The 19,370-nt window shown below is 49.7% G+C and overlaps 2 protein-coding genes across 3 annotated transcripts in view; both read left to right on the top strand.

Moving 5' to 3' along the window:
- LOC122399088 (JNK1/MAPK8-associated membrane protein) overlaps positions 1 to 19,370 on the top strand; it is a 760,891-nt gene that overhangs the window by 212,287 nt on the left and 529,234 nt on the right. The window lies entirely within an intron of this gene.
- LOC122399067 overlaps positions 1 to 19,370 on the top strand; it is a 128,388-nt gene that overhangs the window by 73,618 nt on the left and 35,400 nt on the right. Inside the window, exons 2-3 of the mRNA XM_043399437.1 lie at positions 13,763 to 13,953; positions 15,133 to 15,322. Of these exons, the coding sequence (XP_043255372.1) occupies positions 13,763 to 13,953; positions 15,133 to 15,322 (381 nt within the window). The remainder of the gene's footprint in view (positions 1 to 13,762; positions 13,954 to 15,132; positions 15,323 to 19,370) is intronic.

A 19,370-nucleotide genomic window follows, 5' to 3' on the forward strand; every position in this document is an offset into this window, starting at 1 on the left:
AGAGAAAGGAGGAGAAGGAACGATGAAGATGGAAAAGCATCCAAGATACTCGTCGAGGACAAGGTAAGATCCCCCCGAGCGGGCATTGTAAACGATTTTGCATAACGAACCGAACGAGGTCAAACCGAGGAATCGATAGAGGTGAAACATACTAGAAGCACTCTCGGAATTGTATTATAAATTTGTAAGCCGTGGAGTTTGAATGCGTCGTTCGATCGATGGATTTTATAAACGAGATATTCCAACGTCCGATTGTCAACGGACGTATGTACGCGGAAAATATTTTAATATGCAGAATACGCATCGCGATCTCATTAAAGGTCGTAATACCTGGCTGGTGAAATTAATGATTTCCAGTACGCAATTTCTATTAATTCCGGGGGCATTGTTACTCCTTTTAATTGCTATCAGAAGTTACCGTGGCTCGTAAAATTTTTAAAACCTCGAACCGTTCAACGACGCGGCGTTAATTCGACTCGCGTCGTCGCGTTAATTTCCATGAAAAACGGCAACTCGATTGAAAAGTTTTATCCTCCAAATTGGAGTACTCGCGAGAGGGGGAAAAAATGTGTCCTTTAATTTCGCCCACTACTCGCCAAATCGGCAAACTTTCATCGAACATTCCTCGTTTACAAAGGGACGTTTTATCACCGAGCTACGCCAATGTTGTACCCATTATGATTTATTATTTGCAACCATCGTTTCGCTGATTATACAACTACTTTTTCTACGAACACTTTGCATCAACAAACTGTCTTGAGTTTACGCGGTATGCTTCAGACTTTCGCGTAAACCTAACTTTACTCTTGGTGGTCCAAGCGAGCGAATATCGCGAGCCAGCACGGCGTGTGTACACAACAAACAGTGTGTGAATGAACAAACGCTTTTACCGTGCCAAAAATACCTTCGAAAGGATAAAAATAAAGCGTCGAGGAAACTGCAAACCCGGAAGGATCAATTTCTCGAGAGAGAAAGATGGCTTGGCGCCATTGGTTCCGTCCGATTATTTATCAATCCCCGATACCATGTGTCAAGAATCACTTTATAATAGTCAAGATTTCACTTTCGTTGGCTAATAATACAACGGAAGCGAATCTTCTATAACCGAAGGAACGCGCGTAGTTGAATTTTTCCAAGGCGGTTCTGAACGGCAGCGCATCGATCGCCTCCTGACAGACGATTCAATTCTATTTCGATTGTGAGCTGCATAACTCGATGAAACGGTTTGTCGTGTCGCAACGGGGGAACGTCGAATCGTTCGATTCGGTTTTCCCTCGTATTCCGGCTCCGCGATCTACGGATACATTTCGTCCGAAATACCGTTTCGCCGGTCTGTCGATTTCCACCGAGTTGGACGTTCGAATATTGCTCGCGCAAAGTTCTATTCGTTACCGGACGAAATGTTGCAACTTACGCCGCCGTGTCACCGAGCCTCGAAAAATGTATTTTGCTCCGAGCTCTTTTCCGCGGGCTCGGTGCTCGTTCGCTTGAAAATCTCTCGATATTCCAGTTTCGTACTTTTTTCGAATTCGAATTCGAATTGCAGTTTACACAAACTGTTATTCACGGACAGCGTGCAATTCTTTTCTCTGCATTTTCACGCGCTACAGCGATTCGATTCGACGTAACTTGCCGAGTCTAGCGTTAAACAAATATAGAAGGGGCTCGAGTACTTGGACCGTTTTTCGCGGCGAGTTGGAAGCATTTTCCCGGATGCGGCGTTCTCGAGATCCGGGGAAACGGGGGATCGAGCCGGTGCTGCGCGGCGAAGACGAGGGGATTCGATTAGGAGTTTCAGCGGCGTGAATTAGGAAAGTGCACGGGACCGGAAGTACCGGGGGACGGTTCGAAAGTTTTCCAGTCAGCCCGCGGGGCAGTTCCGCGAATGATTCGAGAGTGACGCCGTTCCGGGGTTCGTTAAGCGAGCCGGCGAAGACGAAAAGTTTCCTTATCTGAAATGAGATCCCGGAACGGTCCGATGGACGACGGAAACGAATTAAAAATTCGCGATGCGTTCGCGATCGGATGCACGGAACGATTTGGCTGGAAAATTCAGCCGATATTTACGAACGTTCGAGGAAAACTACGTGTTTGAATGGCACGCAATTTCTCGGAATAATACTAAAAACCGGGGGAAATTGAATTCCTGTTTCGAATTTCTGTTCCATTCGGCGTTTATAAATTCCCGAGTAAAGTCGAACGGGAGTCCTTGGAAAATTGCATGCACGAGGGAACCGAGAAAGGCATTCCTGCGCCAATGGCTGTGCCAATTTCTCAGATTGACGTTTCGTAACCCCGTTCGAAACGTATTCAAAAGTTGGACGCCGCATCGAACTAGCCGTTTTGTCCAACAAATAGAGAACAACGTTGCTTCTCGATGTACTTCAAAATCGGATTTCGGACGGAAGGAAACTTTGCAATATCCCAGTGCTCTACGTCCGTCGCGATTTTATCGAGACGTTTCGATTCCAAAAGTCCTCCTCGAAACCTATTTATATAAATCGAATTATACGAGCACGACACGTAGCAAGAGGAAAGAAAAATCAATCTTGGATTAAGAAAAATGCGGTACCTTGAGTAAAGGGAACGTGGACAGTGTCCATTAATCTTTGCTTAGTCGGTGGCTTTGCGGGGGCTAATCGATACGTCTGATCCAATACGACTCACTATTCTTTCCAGAACCGATCTTTCTTTCTCCCCGCGGTACGTTCCCTGTACGATCCTGGCCTCGAGAAATTCTCAAAGTTGAACAGACCTTACGGCAGTGTCTTGAAAAATTTATTTAAGAACGCTATCGCGTGTCTGCGGGTTCGTGCGAGCAGAGGATTTCTAGCGAAAGTTATCGTTGCTTTCGCTTCGAGGAACGTCATTTTCCAAGCCTCTTCTTCCTGTCGTAGCGACCTACAATTGCGCCAGCCACGTTAAACAGATGCGCGCGAGAACCTTGAAGAAACTTAACACCTTCGTGTGCAACAGGAGTCGCGCGATAAATAATGCATACGACGTCGCTCGGTTTCCAGCCGCGAAATGCAAGATGCGTTTAACTTCGCGGGGAAGGTCGCGCCGCGTGCGGAAAGTAAAGACCAACCTCGACGGAGTTTTCGATAGGTTTGTTAACCGTTCAAATTTGTACCGTACGTTCGACAGTAACGAACAATTGTCCAAGAACTGTGGAAACGATAAACAGAATTAATCGGGAAACCTCGAAACACACGGTTCCTGAAACATTGCCAAACTTGAAGCGCCGTGGAAACGCGCGCAGTTGCTCGATATCTCCGAGCAACTGGGACGTGGAAGCTGGCGTTGGGGGGGTTGCATTCGCCGGTCAGGCCGCAAAGTGTCCGTTAATTGCGGTCCTTTATCAACAATCGGCCGACAATCAGCCCGACGCGAGCTGCGCGAACTTTCCAAGTGCCACGCAGTCTGTCGATGCGCTCTCGCGGTTTCCCCGAGAGTGCAACGGAAGAAAGTGCAGCTGCGAAGGGTCGATTCGATTTCGAGGGGTCGTTTCCCGTTGCATTGTACGTTTCTTCGGTACAAACAGATACACCATAATTGTCGGTGGAGGAACGACAAAGAAGGGACGCCGTTTACACGATCGTCGAGCGAACATCGTCCGGGATGGTATTTGGAACGAACCGGTGGAAATACAAACGCGAAAACTCGAACGAAACGTATCGATATATGGGTAGCGAAAGACCGCGAGCCAGCATCTACGATTTCGATATACGAGACGGGGACACGTCGGGCACGGCTATCGATCCGAGAGACTCATATTTTTCCGCAGTGCTCCGCAATAATATCGTCATTTATGTACGTACCGCGAACCCGATATCCGGTTCCCTTTACGTAATGCTGCCGAGCTCGACTTTAATTTCAACCGGGACCGTTCGAGGTTTGATTTAACGTAGCTGCCTATCATACGGATGCTTTTCAATTATTTACCGACAAATTCCAAGCACCGTTCTGGAAATCGTACGAAAACGATCCCCCCCGGGGTTCCGCGTTGGCTCGACGTTTAATCTCGACGGTCGTGGAACGTATCCGTCTATTGTCACGATTAATACATGGCAAAGCAGCTGGATCGATCGAATAATTAAAAAAGCGAAGACCCGCTCGGACGGGGTTGTTAAGCAGGCTTTTATAATTATCGAATTACGTGCGCGAAGAGAACACCGGGGGGCCGGACACTAAAAACCGCACTTTGAGGCGGAGTTTTTTGCATAATAAACGCAATTCCGGCGGGCACAAAGCCGGAGGATTTATCCCGTGGTTCCGGCGGCGCGCATTGGTACTTGAACGCCGTTCTAGACTGGGAAAACGTGTAAAGCGGGCTCGGGCGGCGCAATATCGTTCGTTTGTCGCCGCGTTAAAGGGCAGAAGCGAGAAGGAACAGGCGCGGGACGTTTGTCGACGTCGAAAACACTGGTCGGCGCGAGAAAATTGCTGGAAGGCGAGCAGAGGGAACACGAGGGGAGAGCTAGCGCCGGGTTTACAAATGTCGACGAGCAGCTCGCTTGTACAGAGTTCCTGAAGTCGGCAGCCTCTTGACATTTAAAGCCGCGCAAACCTCGTTACGAGGTAAACGACCCACGCCAAACACTCTCCACGGTCCTTTCGCGGCTTTTTTAAAAGTTCCAACTTTGGTAACTGATACGACGCGATACTCGCCTCTCCTCTGTCTTCGAGCACTCGATCGCTTCGAACTCGCTAATGGACGCTTGCGTCACGTTTAAACATTTTTCGAACCATCGTCGTGGTAATTGGCTGCTTGAATTTCACAGACGTTATTTATTCACCGTGGAACCCGTTACGAGCTAAAATAAAACTCGTACACAGCAGTTACCAATATAGTTAAGGGTTGAAAGAAAAGGTTAACCAGCGGCTCGAATGGTTCGCGTATCATCGATTCGTCTAGGCATTCCCTGGGTTGTAAGTCCGTTACGGCTGGAAGGGACCAATTTGCGAAACTGCGTGTCTCGTTCGAAGCAGACGCAGTTATTAAAACGACGCTCGTAAAAAGCGGGCAGGTAGCCACGGTTGTATAACGACGCGACTACGCACCAAATTGCTTTTAACGGCGGACGTCATATTTCTTGCCGCTTCCGTCTTTATTTTATTCGGGACAAGAAGAAGCAGAGTGAATCGCACGGGGAGCAAAGCACACGCTACTCGGAGCATTTACCGTCGCAACTTCCTTTCCATCGGGGATTAAGCTCCCGGAGGAAAGTCGTAACTCGAGGAATCTTGGAGGAAATTCAGTTGCTTTCCCTGGAAGCATCGGCGTACACGACGCGCCCCGCTCTTCCTCCAAAGTCGACAATTACTAGGATATGCGAGATACCGAGGCACGCCTTTATCAGACATCGAATACCTTCCTCCGCGCCAACTTCCGTCCGTTTCTTCCGCCGTGGCCTCGCTCTTCCTTTCGCCCGATCGTTGGCTGGCTCGTTCCCTTCGACGAGTTCATCCCTCGGATCTGCAACGAAAGATACGTTTCATTGCGTGCGCAAGACACGCCGTCGAGCGACATGAAACTCGGACTGTTCCGCTCTTGGAAACTCCGCTATCGTTTAAATGGAGCTGTTTGCGTTTTACGAGTCTCCGGAGGCATCGGTAGCGCCTTGTACCCTCGTAACAGAAAGGTGGACTTCTTTTTCAACGACGCAAAAGGAAGAAATTCGGGCTGTTTCGCGAAATAATACGGCAGACATTTTTCTTTTATTAATCAATTACCGTAAGCCCTTGGTACGAATAGAATCTTAAGGTTAAAGAATCCCTCATCTCGGAGCATGTTGCCTTAAAATAACTAGATAAATTCCTTGTCTTCGCTCTGACAGTCGCAGAGTTTAATCAATTTTCTGTTGTATAGGAGTTTTAAAGATATGGCAGATGGCGGGGTTTCGCGACGAAACGTTCCCCGGCTCCGTCGCAAATTTGCATAACGCTCTGGCGCATCGTGACACCTCATTGCATACACCGACGTAGCAGTCCGTCGCTTAACTTCCTGAAACTTTCTCGGTTTCCGACGTGCCTGCAAACCGGAAGTCGGGAACACGCGAGAACGGCTGCCCTGCTTCGCGAAACGTTGCATTCGTTTATTTACTTTCTCATAGCTTTTCGGAGAAATTAAAAAATTTCGAATCGTTCTAAAAAAAATATTTTTAACTAGGGGGGTCAATTACAATCATCTTTGGTCATTACACATACCCCCGAAATCCTGTGCACTTTCGAGAAAAAAATTCCTTATCGAAAATATGCCTGACCAGTCGTACACCTGTTCCCCTTAAATTTTTCTGCAAAAAAAAATATTTCGAATCGTTCTAAAAAAATTATTTTCGTTTGAGGGGGTCGATTCTGATCATTTTTGGTGAACAGACATACCCCCGAAATCCTGCCCACTTTCGAGAAAAAAATTCCTTACCGAAAATATGTCTGACCAGGCGTACATCTCTTCCCCTTAAATTTTTCGGCGAAAAAAAAAATTTCGAAACTTTCTAAAAAAATTATTTTCGTTTGAGGGGGTCGATTCTGATCATTTTTGGTGAACAGACATACCCCCGAAATCCTGCCCAGTTTCGAGGAAAAAAATTCTTTATGGAAAATGTAACGTGTGTCTGAAGAAAGGCACGGAACCCTTTCCTCTTCCGTAATGCACAGGCTGTTTCTGTTGCTAGCAAGACGGTACTGGAGAAAATTCCGTGACCTGGTTGCAAAGGGTTATTACATCTGCCCGTGAACACGGTGGATGCTTTCGTAAAAAGTAAATATCAGAATGCAAAAAGGTATTCACTGAAGGAGCAAGTAAAATGTAGTCGAGTGTCTTGAAACGCGTGGATATTTAATGCGCCTCGAACGGGGAACGTATTTGTCCCAACACGGTACTGCTTCTTCTTTCGTATTCTTACCTTCATACGAAACAGGGTGAACACATTTTTTTTTAGCATTAAACTTTGCTGTTCCGCAAAGTCACGAGAAAAACGAAGGGCCAATCGAATGGGAAGCAATTAATCGTCAAAGTAACGGCGAATCGTAACAAAGAGTGCCCGGGTAGCCGAGTCGTTTGCAGCGTAGTTCCGAGGGGGAAACGAGCCCCGGGAAAAGCTAGAAATTTCCCATCAGTATAGGAACGGTTCTCGCGTCCGTTTTTCACATTTCCAACCGTTGACCTCCGGCGTCACGTTCCGCGAGCGATTACGATGCACGACAGCGCACGGAAGCGCAACGACGATAGCGCGCGTGTCTCGGACGCATCCAGTCGCGTCACAACGAAGCGGATTACCGCAAGATTGTTCATGAATATTTAGAGACCGACGAGCCGCGGATAAAGGATACCGGTCCTGCGGCGAACGTCGAATCCCCGACCTCGAAATATCGCTCGAGCGCAGTTGGGTATCGACGCGATTTACGCGCGCAATTTAATGCCCTCCCACGGAATTCGAAGGCCCGATCGTCGATCGGAAATTTACGATAATAACGACGATCGGATGGAAAGCAATCGGGCCGTGTTTGTCATTCGGCCGTTTTACAGCCCGTTATTCCTATCGCCGGGACAGCAATCGGTGCGTCGACGAGCCGTTTCGCAGGCTCCTAGTATTTTTATTATTCGAAATCACGCTAGGCTCCCTTGTAAATCGCGAACGCTCGATAAGAGCCGCGCGGATGTGTGCGTGTTCCGTTCTTTATCGGCGTAATCGACATTATTTCATCGCGGTCCTCGCATTTTCGAGTTGCAAATCAACGCTCGTCGAGTAGTTCCTCGTTTCGACGCGGCAGTTTCGCGCGTCGCGTTTTGTTTTATGCTCGTTTCTAAACAGAGCTGTACAAAACTTCTGTATAATAGAAAGCAACGAGTGCTTTCTACGCTGCTTCGAATTAACCTCGAACAATCCGGCAACGATTATCAGGAATTCTTCGGGTCTCCACGAGAAAGTCGATCTTATTTTCTTTAATAGGAACGAATTTCATCGTTTACCGAGCCCCACGTTATCGAGCCGATCTTAGAATGTAGATTTTCATCGAGGACCTCGCGAATCGAAGGATACCATTGCGCGGCGGTAATTCTTGGAGCAATTCAGGGAAGAGGAGACTAGGCGAGAAGAGGCTGTACTTTATTATCTCGACGACTCGATCGCGAGAAATAGAGGAGAACGACAGGGTTCTGGAAGGTAATTGAAATCGTCGTACTGTCGTGGCCGTTAACGCTAATTGCGAAGTCTCTATCCGCGAGCAAAGAGTTCTCGTTTAATCAAATGGCCCTGTAATAATCCGAGCACCGATCATTCTTTAATTGCTCCCGTCTTATTGTCTTCTTCTCGCGAACGTCTTCCTCGAACGAAGCAAGATGGAAAAACTGCTCTCGTTGTTTCGTTGACTTTTCATCCTCTCGCCGGGCTAAGTTTGCCAATTACGAGCGAACAGACGCGCCTAGATTCTCGAGTTAAAGCGAAACATGTTTAATCCGGGAACGATTTCATTCGTTGAAAGCAGATATTCGCTTCGAGCGATAATTAGAAAGAGCATTCTTTTCGAGGTATTTTGCCAGACGCGAGCGAGTCTGTATCGCGAACCATTTGTTCTCGCGACGTTGAAAAATGTTGTCTCTTTCAGGCAGCCAAGCTACCCGGGTCAATGTCTCTCGACAGTACATAAATGCACGCGATTCTAAATCACGCGTACGTGTTCGCCGGCACGTAAACTTGCTCGCGACACCTGTGCACGGCCGAAACTTGACGAACGAACCGAGGAAAGCGATTCGGGCCACGAAAATGCTCGAACGAATGTTACGCGATGCTTGTCGACAAAAACGTTTATAGAATAAATTGCCTGTCGGCGAAGAAAGAGAATACCTACCTGTTCTGTAATGTTTCCTCTCGGAATTACAGCGACATCGTTGCAACACCATTCGCAGCAATAATATATGCACTTGGATAGTTGCATGAAAATAAAGGAAACGTGTTAAATCTCGACGAGAAATCTGTCGTTCGCCGAATGCTGCGAACGTGATCGATGCACGAGCCATCCCGGAGACGTAATTAAAACGACTACAAGTTTCATAAACTCGAGGACGGTACGCGTGCATTCAGTGGCGCGAAATGAGCACGTAACTCGAGTAATACAAGGGTTACGTGACACTCCGGAGTAAACGTCACCGCGGTGCTGGACTCTCGTAAAAACATGGAACTTCATAAAGCTCGGGGAGAACAACTTCCAGGCAACGTAACTGATGGTTTCCAACGCAAATTTTGCGCATCACGGTCTTGACGACGGGGACAGTCGACTCCCGAGCGCTTAAATCGACGACATCTTTCGTAAAAGTGCTTATTGCCGGCTACTTGGAACCCCGTCTCGCCCACGCGTGCCGTAAGAATCGATTCCGCTAACGGTAAAGATAATGTACGAGCCAAGTATCGCGGCAGTTTTCCTATCGATCCTAAACGACGCTAATAACTCCTATACCCCCCGGTATCGATAGACCAACGAGAAAGAAACTTTTATGAAGTCGCCGCTATCGAGGCAATTTTTTCTTTATTTATCGTCTTGCTTTCGGAGTCCGGAGTCTATTTAGAAGGGGTGAAACGTCGATAAAGAACGACGAGGCAACGCAATCTTATCCTTTCGCTATTTTTTACGTGCGGTTAACCTTTGTCCGCAGTTTAAAAGAATAAAGGATATTTCTGAAGGGGAGCCTAAAGATCGTGCTCGATTTCGTATTCCTACACCTACGCCGTCGCCGCGTCTCGACGTTGTCGGGAGAAAATAGCGATTACCCGACAGTGTTTCCAGTAAGCTGAGCATTAACGTCCGGAAGGTGTAACAGCCCGTTCACGCGATACGGTTTCTTTAGAGATTCGGTGACAGTTGCAACCTGACAGACGTGGTAACTGTTTAAAAAGACAAAGTTGCAAAGGAGGTCCGCGGACGAGATCGGTCCCCGATCGCGGCGACATTAATTCACGGGATTCCCCCGTTGTTCGACCGGCATAACGCATCGCCGTTTTCCGTCCGATTTATTAGCTAATCCGATATTTATTGGACAGGCCGGCCAATTTCCAATTTACGCAGTGGTTAACTGCCACGGCCAGCGTCGGCACGTTAACTGCCGACGCGCCCAACTGCATCCACGAGCAGGCTTAGCGTTATATCCGGTTTAATTGGATCGGGATTAAATTAACTTCCAGCAGTGATGGAACTTTAAGCAGAGATTCCTCGGCTACCGTTTTGCTCCCTTGTCGCGTTCGCCCATCGATTTCAACCCCCTTGGGCTCGTCCTTCGAACCCTCCCCCGCCCCTGTTGCCACGACTTTGATACCCGATTCACCTTGCCCGCCATAATTTTATCCGCCATTGTGTCTCCGCGGGCATTGTTCTCCTTATTGCCGTCGGGTCCTTTTGTTGCCGCGACAGATTTATTCGTTGGAAGTAGTTAATTACCAAGGTGTACCGCATAATGTATCGCTGATTTTCGTGAACATGATTTATTCCCGCCGCGATAAAGGAAAAACAGGAAAGCGGGTACAACTCGCTTTGCAAATTAGCGGTCTTACGTGCGAAGGGTTCTCAATACCCTTTCTAAGTAACGATGATAATACTTAAAGATACTTGGTTCCCCGGAACCGTTGGATTAAACGGAAGCTGATTTATCCTACCGATCGTCGAAGCTGACGTTAATTACGGGCTGCAATCTTTATTTTGCTCGTAATCGCGGCGCCGTTCGGAACCGTTCGGCGGAATTACTCGCTGAAATTACAATTAGCATCGTAATTCAATATTCAGGCCGACAGCCGAGGAACGAAATCGCCGGTACGTAACGCGTTATTATTCGACCGGAAGGCCCGGGCCCCCCCCGGAAATGAAAAATTAACCGAAGCAATCTCGAAACGATTATTATTTACGAGGACTGGCCCTGGGAGGCTGCGAACAACTTTTCGAGCGATTCCGAGCCAAATTCGCCTTTCGAATATGGCGGTCTTTCGAGACTCGGTACCCCGTAACGACGCACTTGGCCTACATTTACCCCCGGCGTATCACGCTGGTATCGAGTAGTACGTCGAGGAGCACGAGGACGCACGATTCCCGGCAATCCAAGGGGGGGTGAAACCCTCTTTGTCCGCGCAAGCTAAGACGATGCGTGTACTTTATCGAGCGCGCGGAAGGAAGCCCTTTGTCGTCTGCAGCAGAAATTACCTCGAATTAATGCCGCTGGCTCTTCCGAACAACCTCCCGGTGCTTTCCTCCCCCCGTCTGTCTGCCTCGTCGAGCTTCCGCGAGTCGCGGCAGTTTTCGAGGCATTGTGCCGGGACGATAGCATTGTCTGCCGCTGGCATCCGTCCTCGCGTTATAATATTTTCCAAAGGGGGGCGAAGGGGGTCGGAGTTCGAGGGTCTGTACGGCGTGGGTCGTCGCAAACGAAATATGGAGGAATGTTTTTGACGTTGAAGTACGCGAGGCGTCTCCGCGCGCGAACGATCGGCTAATGGAATCCACCTACCCCCCGGGATCGCAAGTTCCAAATCTTTCCGACGAGACACTCGTGCCCCCCTTGCGCGTTAATCGTTTCAGGGATTAATTTTCTACGTGTCTTGCCTCGACTATCGATTACGATTAACGTCCAGCATGTCTGAAATCTCTGCCCCGTTCCCCTCGCGACATTAATAAAGCAATTTCGCCGGGAGGGGTAGAAAAATTGCGGAACGATTTGTACGGATTAAATTTAGCCCGGGCGTTATTAGCGGAGAACCCTCGAGACGGACAGAGGATCCCTCAGGTTCGTTATTTAATTTGATCGATTAATTTTGCGGCTCGATGGAAATCGTTACAGGAAGCCACCGCGCCGGCCGGGATTAATAACCGCGAGTAATGCGATTAGCGGGTTTAATTACCTCGACTGCCGGTGATTCCTTCGAACGTTGTTCGAAAATATAATGAAACGCATCGATCTATGCGGCCGGGGGGATGATCGATCGCGCTTAGACCCCGGGAAAATCTCAACTTTAATTGTCATTACGGGGGCCGTCGTTGGGCGGACGCGCGAACGACAACGGGGGTAAAGGTTTCCGGGCTCGGCGCGAGTCGCATGAAAACAGTCTTTATAGTTTTAATAGAAGCCCGGCTGAATGCGGTTCGTTATCTCGGTAATTGTCCGCCAGCGTCGGCGTCGCCGTTGACCCAAAACTTTGAACGGTCATTCGCGTTCGCGCGCTACAATCGTTACTTTTTTCGAGCGTGCACAATGGTCGCGTGGCCCGTATCTTGGTCCCGGTCGGCCGGAAAAGTAGTCCACGATCGAACCAGACCCCCCCGTCGACACAAAACAGTTAATACCCGTCCGTCGAATCGCTCCGGTTAGACGAGCGAACACGTTCCCTCGTTCCACGTTGATTCGACATAACTCTTTCCTTTTTGCTCGTCCAGTTATCCTCGACGCTCGCCGTTTCTCGAATCAACCCTGTTTCTCTCCGTTTTTGTTCCAGACCGGTTTCATCTTATCCTCCATTCGGGCCGCGTTTCCCGCCGTTTAATTATTTGCCTCTTGCTTCCCCCCCTCGAACCGTCCTGCGGCTTTTTGCCTGGAGCACCGCGGAGGAATTGCCGGAGCCGCCTCTCCGGCCCCCCCTTCGTCGGCGAATTGCACCTTGAGAAGACAATACGAACGCAATTCGAACCTCGTACGTTTCGTTCCCTTCTCTACGATGGCTCTCAGCTTCTTGCCGAGAATCTTTCCCCTCGTCGGGAACATCTTCCTCTATATTCGACTATATTCGAACAAGGACACTTATCAATTATTTTGCAGACATTACAGTCGCGTTCGGATCTTTCGACTCCCTCGCAATCACCGAAAATCGTCTATAATCTCCTGCTATCTATCAAATGGGAAGTGCTTACAAAAGTAAATCTTCCGAACGTCACGGCTGATCGTATCAAATAAACCGAAGGAATAAAGATCCGCGGGAGTCGTTTCCCAGAACGACCTCGTGGATCGTCCCCTCGAAGTTGTAAATTCGATTCGCCGCCCCATCGCCAGAGGGCGAATCCTCCGGAAGCCAGGCAGCGTTGCTCTCGCCGCGACTAATTTCGATAAGTCGATCGAGTCTGGCGCGGCCATTCTTTGGGTGTTTCTTCGCCGGAAAAAAGCGCCTTGAGCATGAAATATTTCTTCGATATTGTACTTTCCGTATTATCGAGTTTACGTAATGGCACAGAACGAGACCAGGACTACGCACGCCATCGATATCGCCGTAATAGGAATAATAAATGAAATCACTTAGCAAGATCGTCGATGATAGCCTAGCGTCTAGGATTATTAATTAAAGTACCGTTGCTGTTAATGACTGGGCAACCGGTCGACGACAATCTACGGTCGATGTCGATGGCTCGATGGCGCCAACCATTAGTCTTCCGCTTTCAAGGGAGATATTTCATTGGTCCGCGGGTCCCGCGTTTCCGATATTTCCAATAACGAGCGTACGAAGGCATCGTCTCGGGTGAAAAACAACGAGCGGCTATCAGCGACCACCGTCTCCGATAACCGGTCCGAGAATACTCTGTTTCGAGAAGAAAGCGAGCCGCGGGGAAATAAATGTTCGCGGACGTTTATTTTTCCGGGGCATACCGCGAGATCGGTATTTCCGTCGCGCGTGCGAGACAATGGAAAAAGTATGATATATCGGCGGCGTATTGAAACGACAACGCCAGGTCTGTAAAAACCAGCCGAGCAGTTCGAGGGACCCACTAAAGCCGCTTTTCTCTTCTTTTGTTTCAGGAATTGGAGAGGAGTTATACCCTCTCGACCCCAGGGGGTAGCAGCCCCGTCTGTTGTCCGCCGTGCAGCCCGCCCCCTGCACCAGCCGCATACATATCGAGCGCACGTGCGTCCTCGCGGAGACTCGGCGCCGGAAGTAGCATCGGAGGACCGCCGTCTCCGGAAAGGGATCCCCTGGGAAGACTGTTAAGGTCAGTTCGATCGTGCTTATTCGGGTACGCTATCCTCCTCCTACTTAACAAACCGTGAAACATGCCGGTTCGAGGACGATTTACTCGCGCAGTCTCTAAAAGAATACCGAGGAGCTTTTCTTCTCGGGAATAAAGCTAAAGTAGCGATAAATTTTGTCAAACTTCCGGACCAGAATGTCCCCGAGGAGTTCCCCGCTCGAGTTCGTAAAAACTGCACCGTGTTCCATAATATTTTATGAATCCACCGTACGCGTTCGATGGATCGCCGAGAGCCACGTTCGCCAAAGATAGCGGCTGTCAGCGAGCAGTTGCTCGAGCACCTGTTTCGATCAATCGGCCACGCTAAACATAAATAAAGCGTTATAATCGTCATCAAAAGGAAGTATCCGCGTCCGCGGGTGGCGCAGGGCAAAGCCATAAAACCAGTACGCTTGGTCCTTCCGAGGCAATCGTCCGGAAGCCGTAAAGCTCCTCGGCTCTACCTATCCACGTCCGATCCTTTCCACGCTTGATCACCTTCCTACGGGCTCCCGCTTAAGATCATCAATCTTGCCGCGGCACCGCGTGTACAACGAATGCATCATTCACCGTGAAACTGCCACTTAGCCTGACTACGGTTTCGTCGCTTGGGAAATTAACCAGTCACTCGATAAGCGAGCCACTTCGGGGGACGTATCCGACACGACGCGCCGTAACTCGGATTAATTGGAATTTTACCGGCGCGTTGTAAAAAATTCACCGAGAGGAGCGAGCGCGACACGGGTTTTTTAAAGTGTTCGCAGAGTGCTTTCGAGTCTCTGTCGAGCGTCGTTGTTGCAGCGATTAAGTACGATTTTGTAATTCGCTGAAAAATTGATGGCCTCTTCGATCCCGGACGCGAGTTCCAGCTTCGGGTACACCTCGTCGATTCGAAAATTTCAACGAAAATATTCCCGTCGATTCTGCCGCTCGCGGGTCTCTCGACTCCTTTCCTTCGATTCCGTCGGTCCATTCTTTCAGCCCCTCGAGCGGACGCGATATCGGGTCGATTATCGGATCGCGAACGGTCGAGACGTCCCCTGTCTGCTGGCAGGAGCATTCCATTAGCGCGAAGCTTACATAATTAAGTAAATTCGCGGAGAGGAATTCCGTGTGGGCGACGTCGCCGTGGTTAAACTCGAAACTACTTGCTGCTTTCAGATTCCTGAAGACCTTCTACAGGGAGCTCGGCACTCGTGATCCACCCCATTTGCCGGCGTGGGCGTCGCCTCTTCCACTCGGCACCCTTTGTCCGGCGCACTTTCAGCCGCACCTGCAGCTGTTCCACAAAGGCGAGCAGGAACACAGGCTCGAGAACATCAAGCCCGACCAGATCTTCGCCCCCGTCAGGGTGAGTGTCATAAATCATCCCGCGGGAAACTGCGGAGTCTCTCGCGGCCGTACCGACCTTTGACGTTCGCTCGTAAAACTTACGCGACGACTAGTTTGCGCGGCTGTCGCTGTAATGGACATTCCGGGGGGGAGGAACGAACCGCGGGAACCATCCACCGGGAGGAAATTTCTGATGTGAATCCAGCTTAGACGATCTCGACGTCGGAATTCGTCGCCGTAACGCGGGGGACTCGAGTTCTCGGCAACTCGTCCTTTTCTCTTCGTTGTAACTTTCTGTTACTTTCTGCATACCGATTACGTGTTAAACGCGCGAAAGTGGAATTCCCTGCACGCGTGAAACAACAGCAATCGATAGAAACGGGAATGATATTCGAGGGTTGAGAATTTTTCGGGGCTCGACGCGTCCTTTATGAATTAAACCAGCAGGGAAGATCGTTCGCCGGCTGTGAATTTACATGATATCGACTACGTAATTGGGCGAGTCGAGTTCCTGGGGACAGTAGACACTCCGAGGACGAATTTCCCCCCTCGAATGCCAAAACTTGCCTTCGCGCAGAAACTTCGGTACGTCGCGTGAAAGCCAAGTTACGGTCTCGTCTCCTCGTAAAAGTTCGATGCTTCGGAGTTTCTTGGGCAATTCGTTTCCAGCAACAATCACGGTGTGCTTCGATTCCGCGACAGCCGTGGAAGGGAACAACGAGCTTTGATATATTAGCTTCCGAGCCTTCGTGCGAGCGAACGCGTGAATTATTAAAAGGGCGTTTTCTTTTTTCGCGGGCCGACGATAAATCCGCAGAGGCGAGCAATATCGGCGACGATCCGTAGGAAGGATCGTAAGCTCGTTACAGGATAAGCTCCATCCACGCACGCATCGCACACACGGATCCATCCATCGACCCTTTTCATTGTTCGTCGACCACGTTTGTTCCACTCTACCATGGTCGCGTTCAACCCCTATTCGAGGGGTGAATGTGGTCGGAAAATATTTCGCGAAAATGGCACCGTTTTTTGCGACTAAATACGCCGTAAAAGAAGCCGGGTATAAAAGGCGTTCCCCGATGAGAAACCTTGGGAGATGCTCGCCCGTTTCCTTTCAAATATTCTTGGAACTGCGAGGCACAATGAAAAGATGGTCGTCGATTCAAGAAAAGTCTATTTTCTCGAGCAGTTCGCTTACGCGGGAATCGCGCGGGTGGGATGGAAACATCCTTTCATCGAATTGTTCGTCTAATCCAAGAACAGCCTGTTTAACAAGCAAATACAGGATGATATCTTCTTCGGGGGAAGAAAGCATATTTCTTGAAAGCTAAACGCATCGTTGGATTCTATCGGTTCTGGCTACGTGTACACGTGTACGTTTATTGTTTTAATAACGCGATGGTTGGGGTGAAATAAATTAGGCGGGGGATCGGAAGGATCTTGGAAAGTTTGGAGCGCAGACAATAGCTTCGAGACGGGGTGCATAGGTTTCATCGGGGGCGAAGTTGTCGCTCGATTCTGTCGCCATTCACCGGGACACAACGGATGCATCGAACGCGCAAACAATGACGAAATCTCATCAGCGGGCCCATTAAATCAGCTCGCGGCTCGAAAGCACTCGTATCGGCGCATCATATTTACCCGCCGCGGCGTCTCCGTCTACGTGTCGGTAAATATGACTCGAAATAGCTCCGCCGTAATGGGCCTTTCTTCCGCGAGCGGCGAGACAACAGGTGAAAGACTGAGGGAACAATGTCCGCGTTTCGGTCGACGAGCTCGTCCAAGGAGCCGTGTGTTTGCGGGACGACGTTCAGCGTCGTTGTCGTTCGTGTGCACCGCGCTCTCGGAAGTGTCTGCGCTCCCGACGAGAGCCCGAAGACAAAGAAATCGCTTCCAGTTGGCCAGATCGGAGAGCACTCGTCGGTGCATTCGTCCCGGCCGCTGGGAAAATGGAAAATAATACGCGAGGCGAGAGAACGTCGACACCGGGGGCCATCGGTGATCCGGAAAAACGGTTCGCCTCGGTTGCTCCTCGAAAACGGGAGATACCCACCCCAACCCCAAACCCCCCGTCTCCCTCGATACAGAGACTTGGAATATTCATTATCGCGACAAGCGTTTCTTTCTCCGGTCCTCGTTACGCGCACACAGTCGGCGAACTCTGCGCTTTTCGCGGACCGCCTCGAGTTTCTCGATAATTCCACCCTCGTCGCTTGCTCGGTGAACCGGTGACCCGTAAACAGCCTTCTTCTGGCTCGCCTTTGCCTCTGCCTTCCTTTTGTCAAATCCCTTTAAACGCGAAAGTCGAATTCTCGAGGGACTCGATCATCCAACTTTCCGCATAGCTGGGTTCATTACGACAATTACACGAATTCCGCCCCTCTGGTCTTATACAACTTTATATAACGGGACAGAGGGAGGTTGCAAATGTAACTGTTCGAAGGTACATGTTTCCCATTTCGCGGAGGCTTACGAAACGCGTCGAAGGCTCTTAAAAGCTCGTAGTTTCGACCCATTTATTTTCCCCGACACGTCCGTCGGCTCTGTGACGCGAATTCATTCGGTCTGTCCCTCGCGATCCTGACGTACGTAGGCGATCCGCGTCTCACCCTCTTCCGCGGGTCCCGGTCTCCGGATGGCACGGTTACGAAGCTCATTTTTCGACGCGCGCGTTTCCGGGCGACGTGGCGCATTGTCTGCGTTTCGTGGCTCCATTACGTGGCCGTGTTATCGACCTGCTCCACGCCGGATGAAGCGAAATAACAGAGCTAAAGGGAGAAGTCATTTTCGCGCGAAACGATGAATCGCTGCCAGACACCCTTGTCGCTCGACGCCAAAGGGGACTCGTACAAGAAACCGATCGACCGAATTCCTTAGACGCGATGTGAGGCGAGCACACACGTTCTCTTGCGTGCTACGAAATTAATCCAGTGGCAATTCCCTATTATTTGATACGGGGGAGAGTTTTAAAGTGGCCCGATTCCAAAAGGGGACAGCCTCTGTATTTTGTAGAGGACGCGGGTAGAGAGAAATCGAAGCGGATGACGCGAGGGATCTTTCGGTTCTAGCAGAGTACGTGTAGCTGGAAGATAAGGAGATTTCGCGGGGAACGGATTTATCGTGGCTTCGATAAATCTTTGGTTTGCACGGCTGGCAGTAGATACTGGCAGCGTTAAGGGAGGAAGATTGAGATGTTTAGCGATTGGGCGAATCCAGGGAAAACGAAACGGGCGTCGACTATTGCGACGAGCGATATTGGTTCTGCCTTCGTCGGTGATCGACGACCCGGCTCTCGTTTATTATACAACCCGAGCCAATAACAGTCGGTGAATTTTATTATACTTTTTACGTCTGCAAAAAAAAATGAAAATTCTCAGATTGTTCGTCGATAAACTCCTATTCTGAAAGTTCCCGAGATACCAAAGGTACAAAGTATCGGTTCATCCTCGATAGTTCGCGCGTTCCTTTCGAGATTCGCTCGAAGAGCGGACGAACTATTTACGTCGACGATAAACGATCGAGGAGTTCGTAGGGTTCCTGTAACTGTAATAAATTCCGTGTTCCCGGCGAACGAGACATTAAAATGCACGATCGCGTGGATCGAGGGTGGCGCAAGAACAGAGATCGACGTGCCGAAGCAATTAAACGAGCCCGATTTCTGAGTGTTCTCCGGGTACACAAAGGCCTCGGTAGTTGGACGCTCGTCGCGCGTTCCTCCAGAAGTTATCAGCGTTGCCGGATTTTCCATCGGCTGGCACGGTTAAAAAGCCTTTCGAGAAACGTTAACGAAGCGAAGTCGGCCATCTTATCGTGCCGCGACAGAACAATGCCTCGTTACGCGGTGCCAGAGGAGCGGTTCGCGTTCCGTCCTCGATCCTCGACCGCGTCTCCGCGATTAAAACCTTCTTTATTCGAGGACCAAAAGAGTTATGCTCCTGCGGCGATACTCCGATCGAAGATATTATCGGGGACCGACGTCGAAAAGGGTCGAGGACCGTCATCTTTGCTCCTTGGCGCTCCCTGCGAAATGCTTTATTCGTTACTCGAGAACTCTTGACCAACCTTCT

Source organism: Colletes gigas, unplaced genomic scaffold (assembly GCF_013123115.1).
Source record: "Colletes gigas isolate AHSC1104 unplaced genomic scaffold, ASM1312311v1 Colletes_gigas_Sc00012, whole genome shotgun sequence".
NCBI classification, from domain to species: domain Eukaryota; kingdom Metazoa; phylum Arthropoda; class Insecta; order Hymenoptera; family Colletidae; genus Colletes; species Colletes gigas.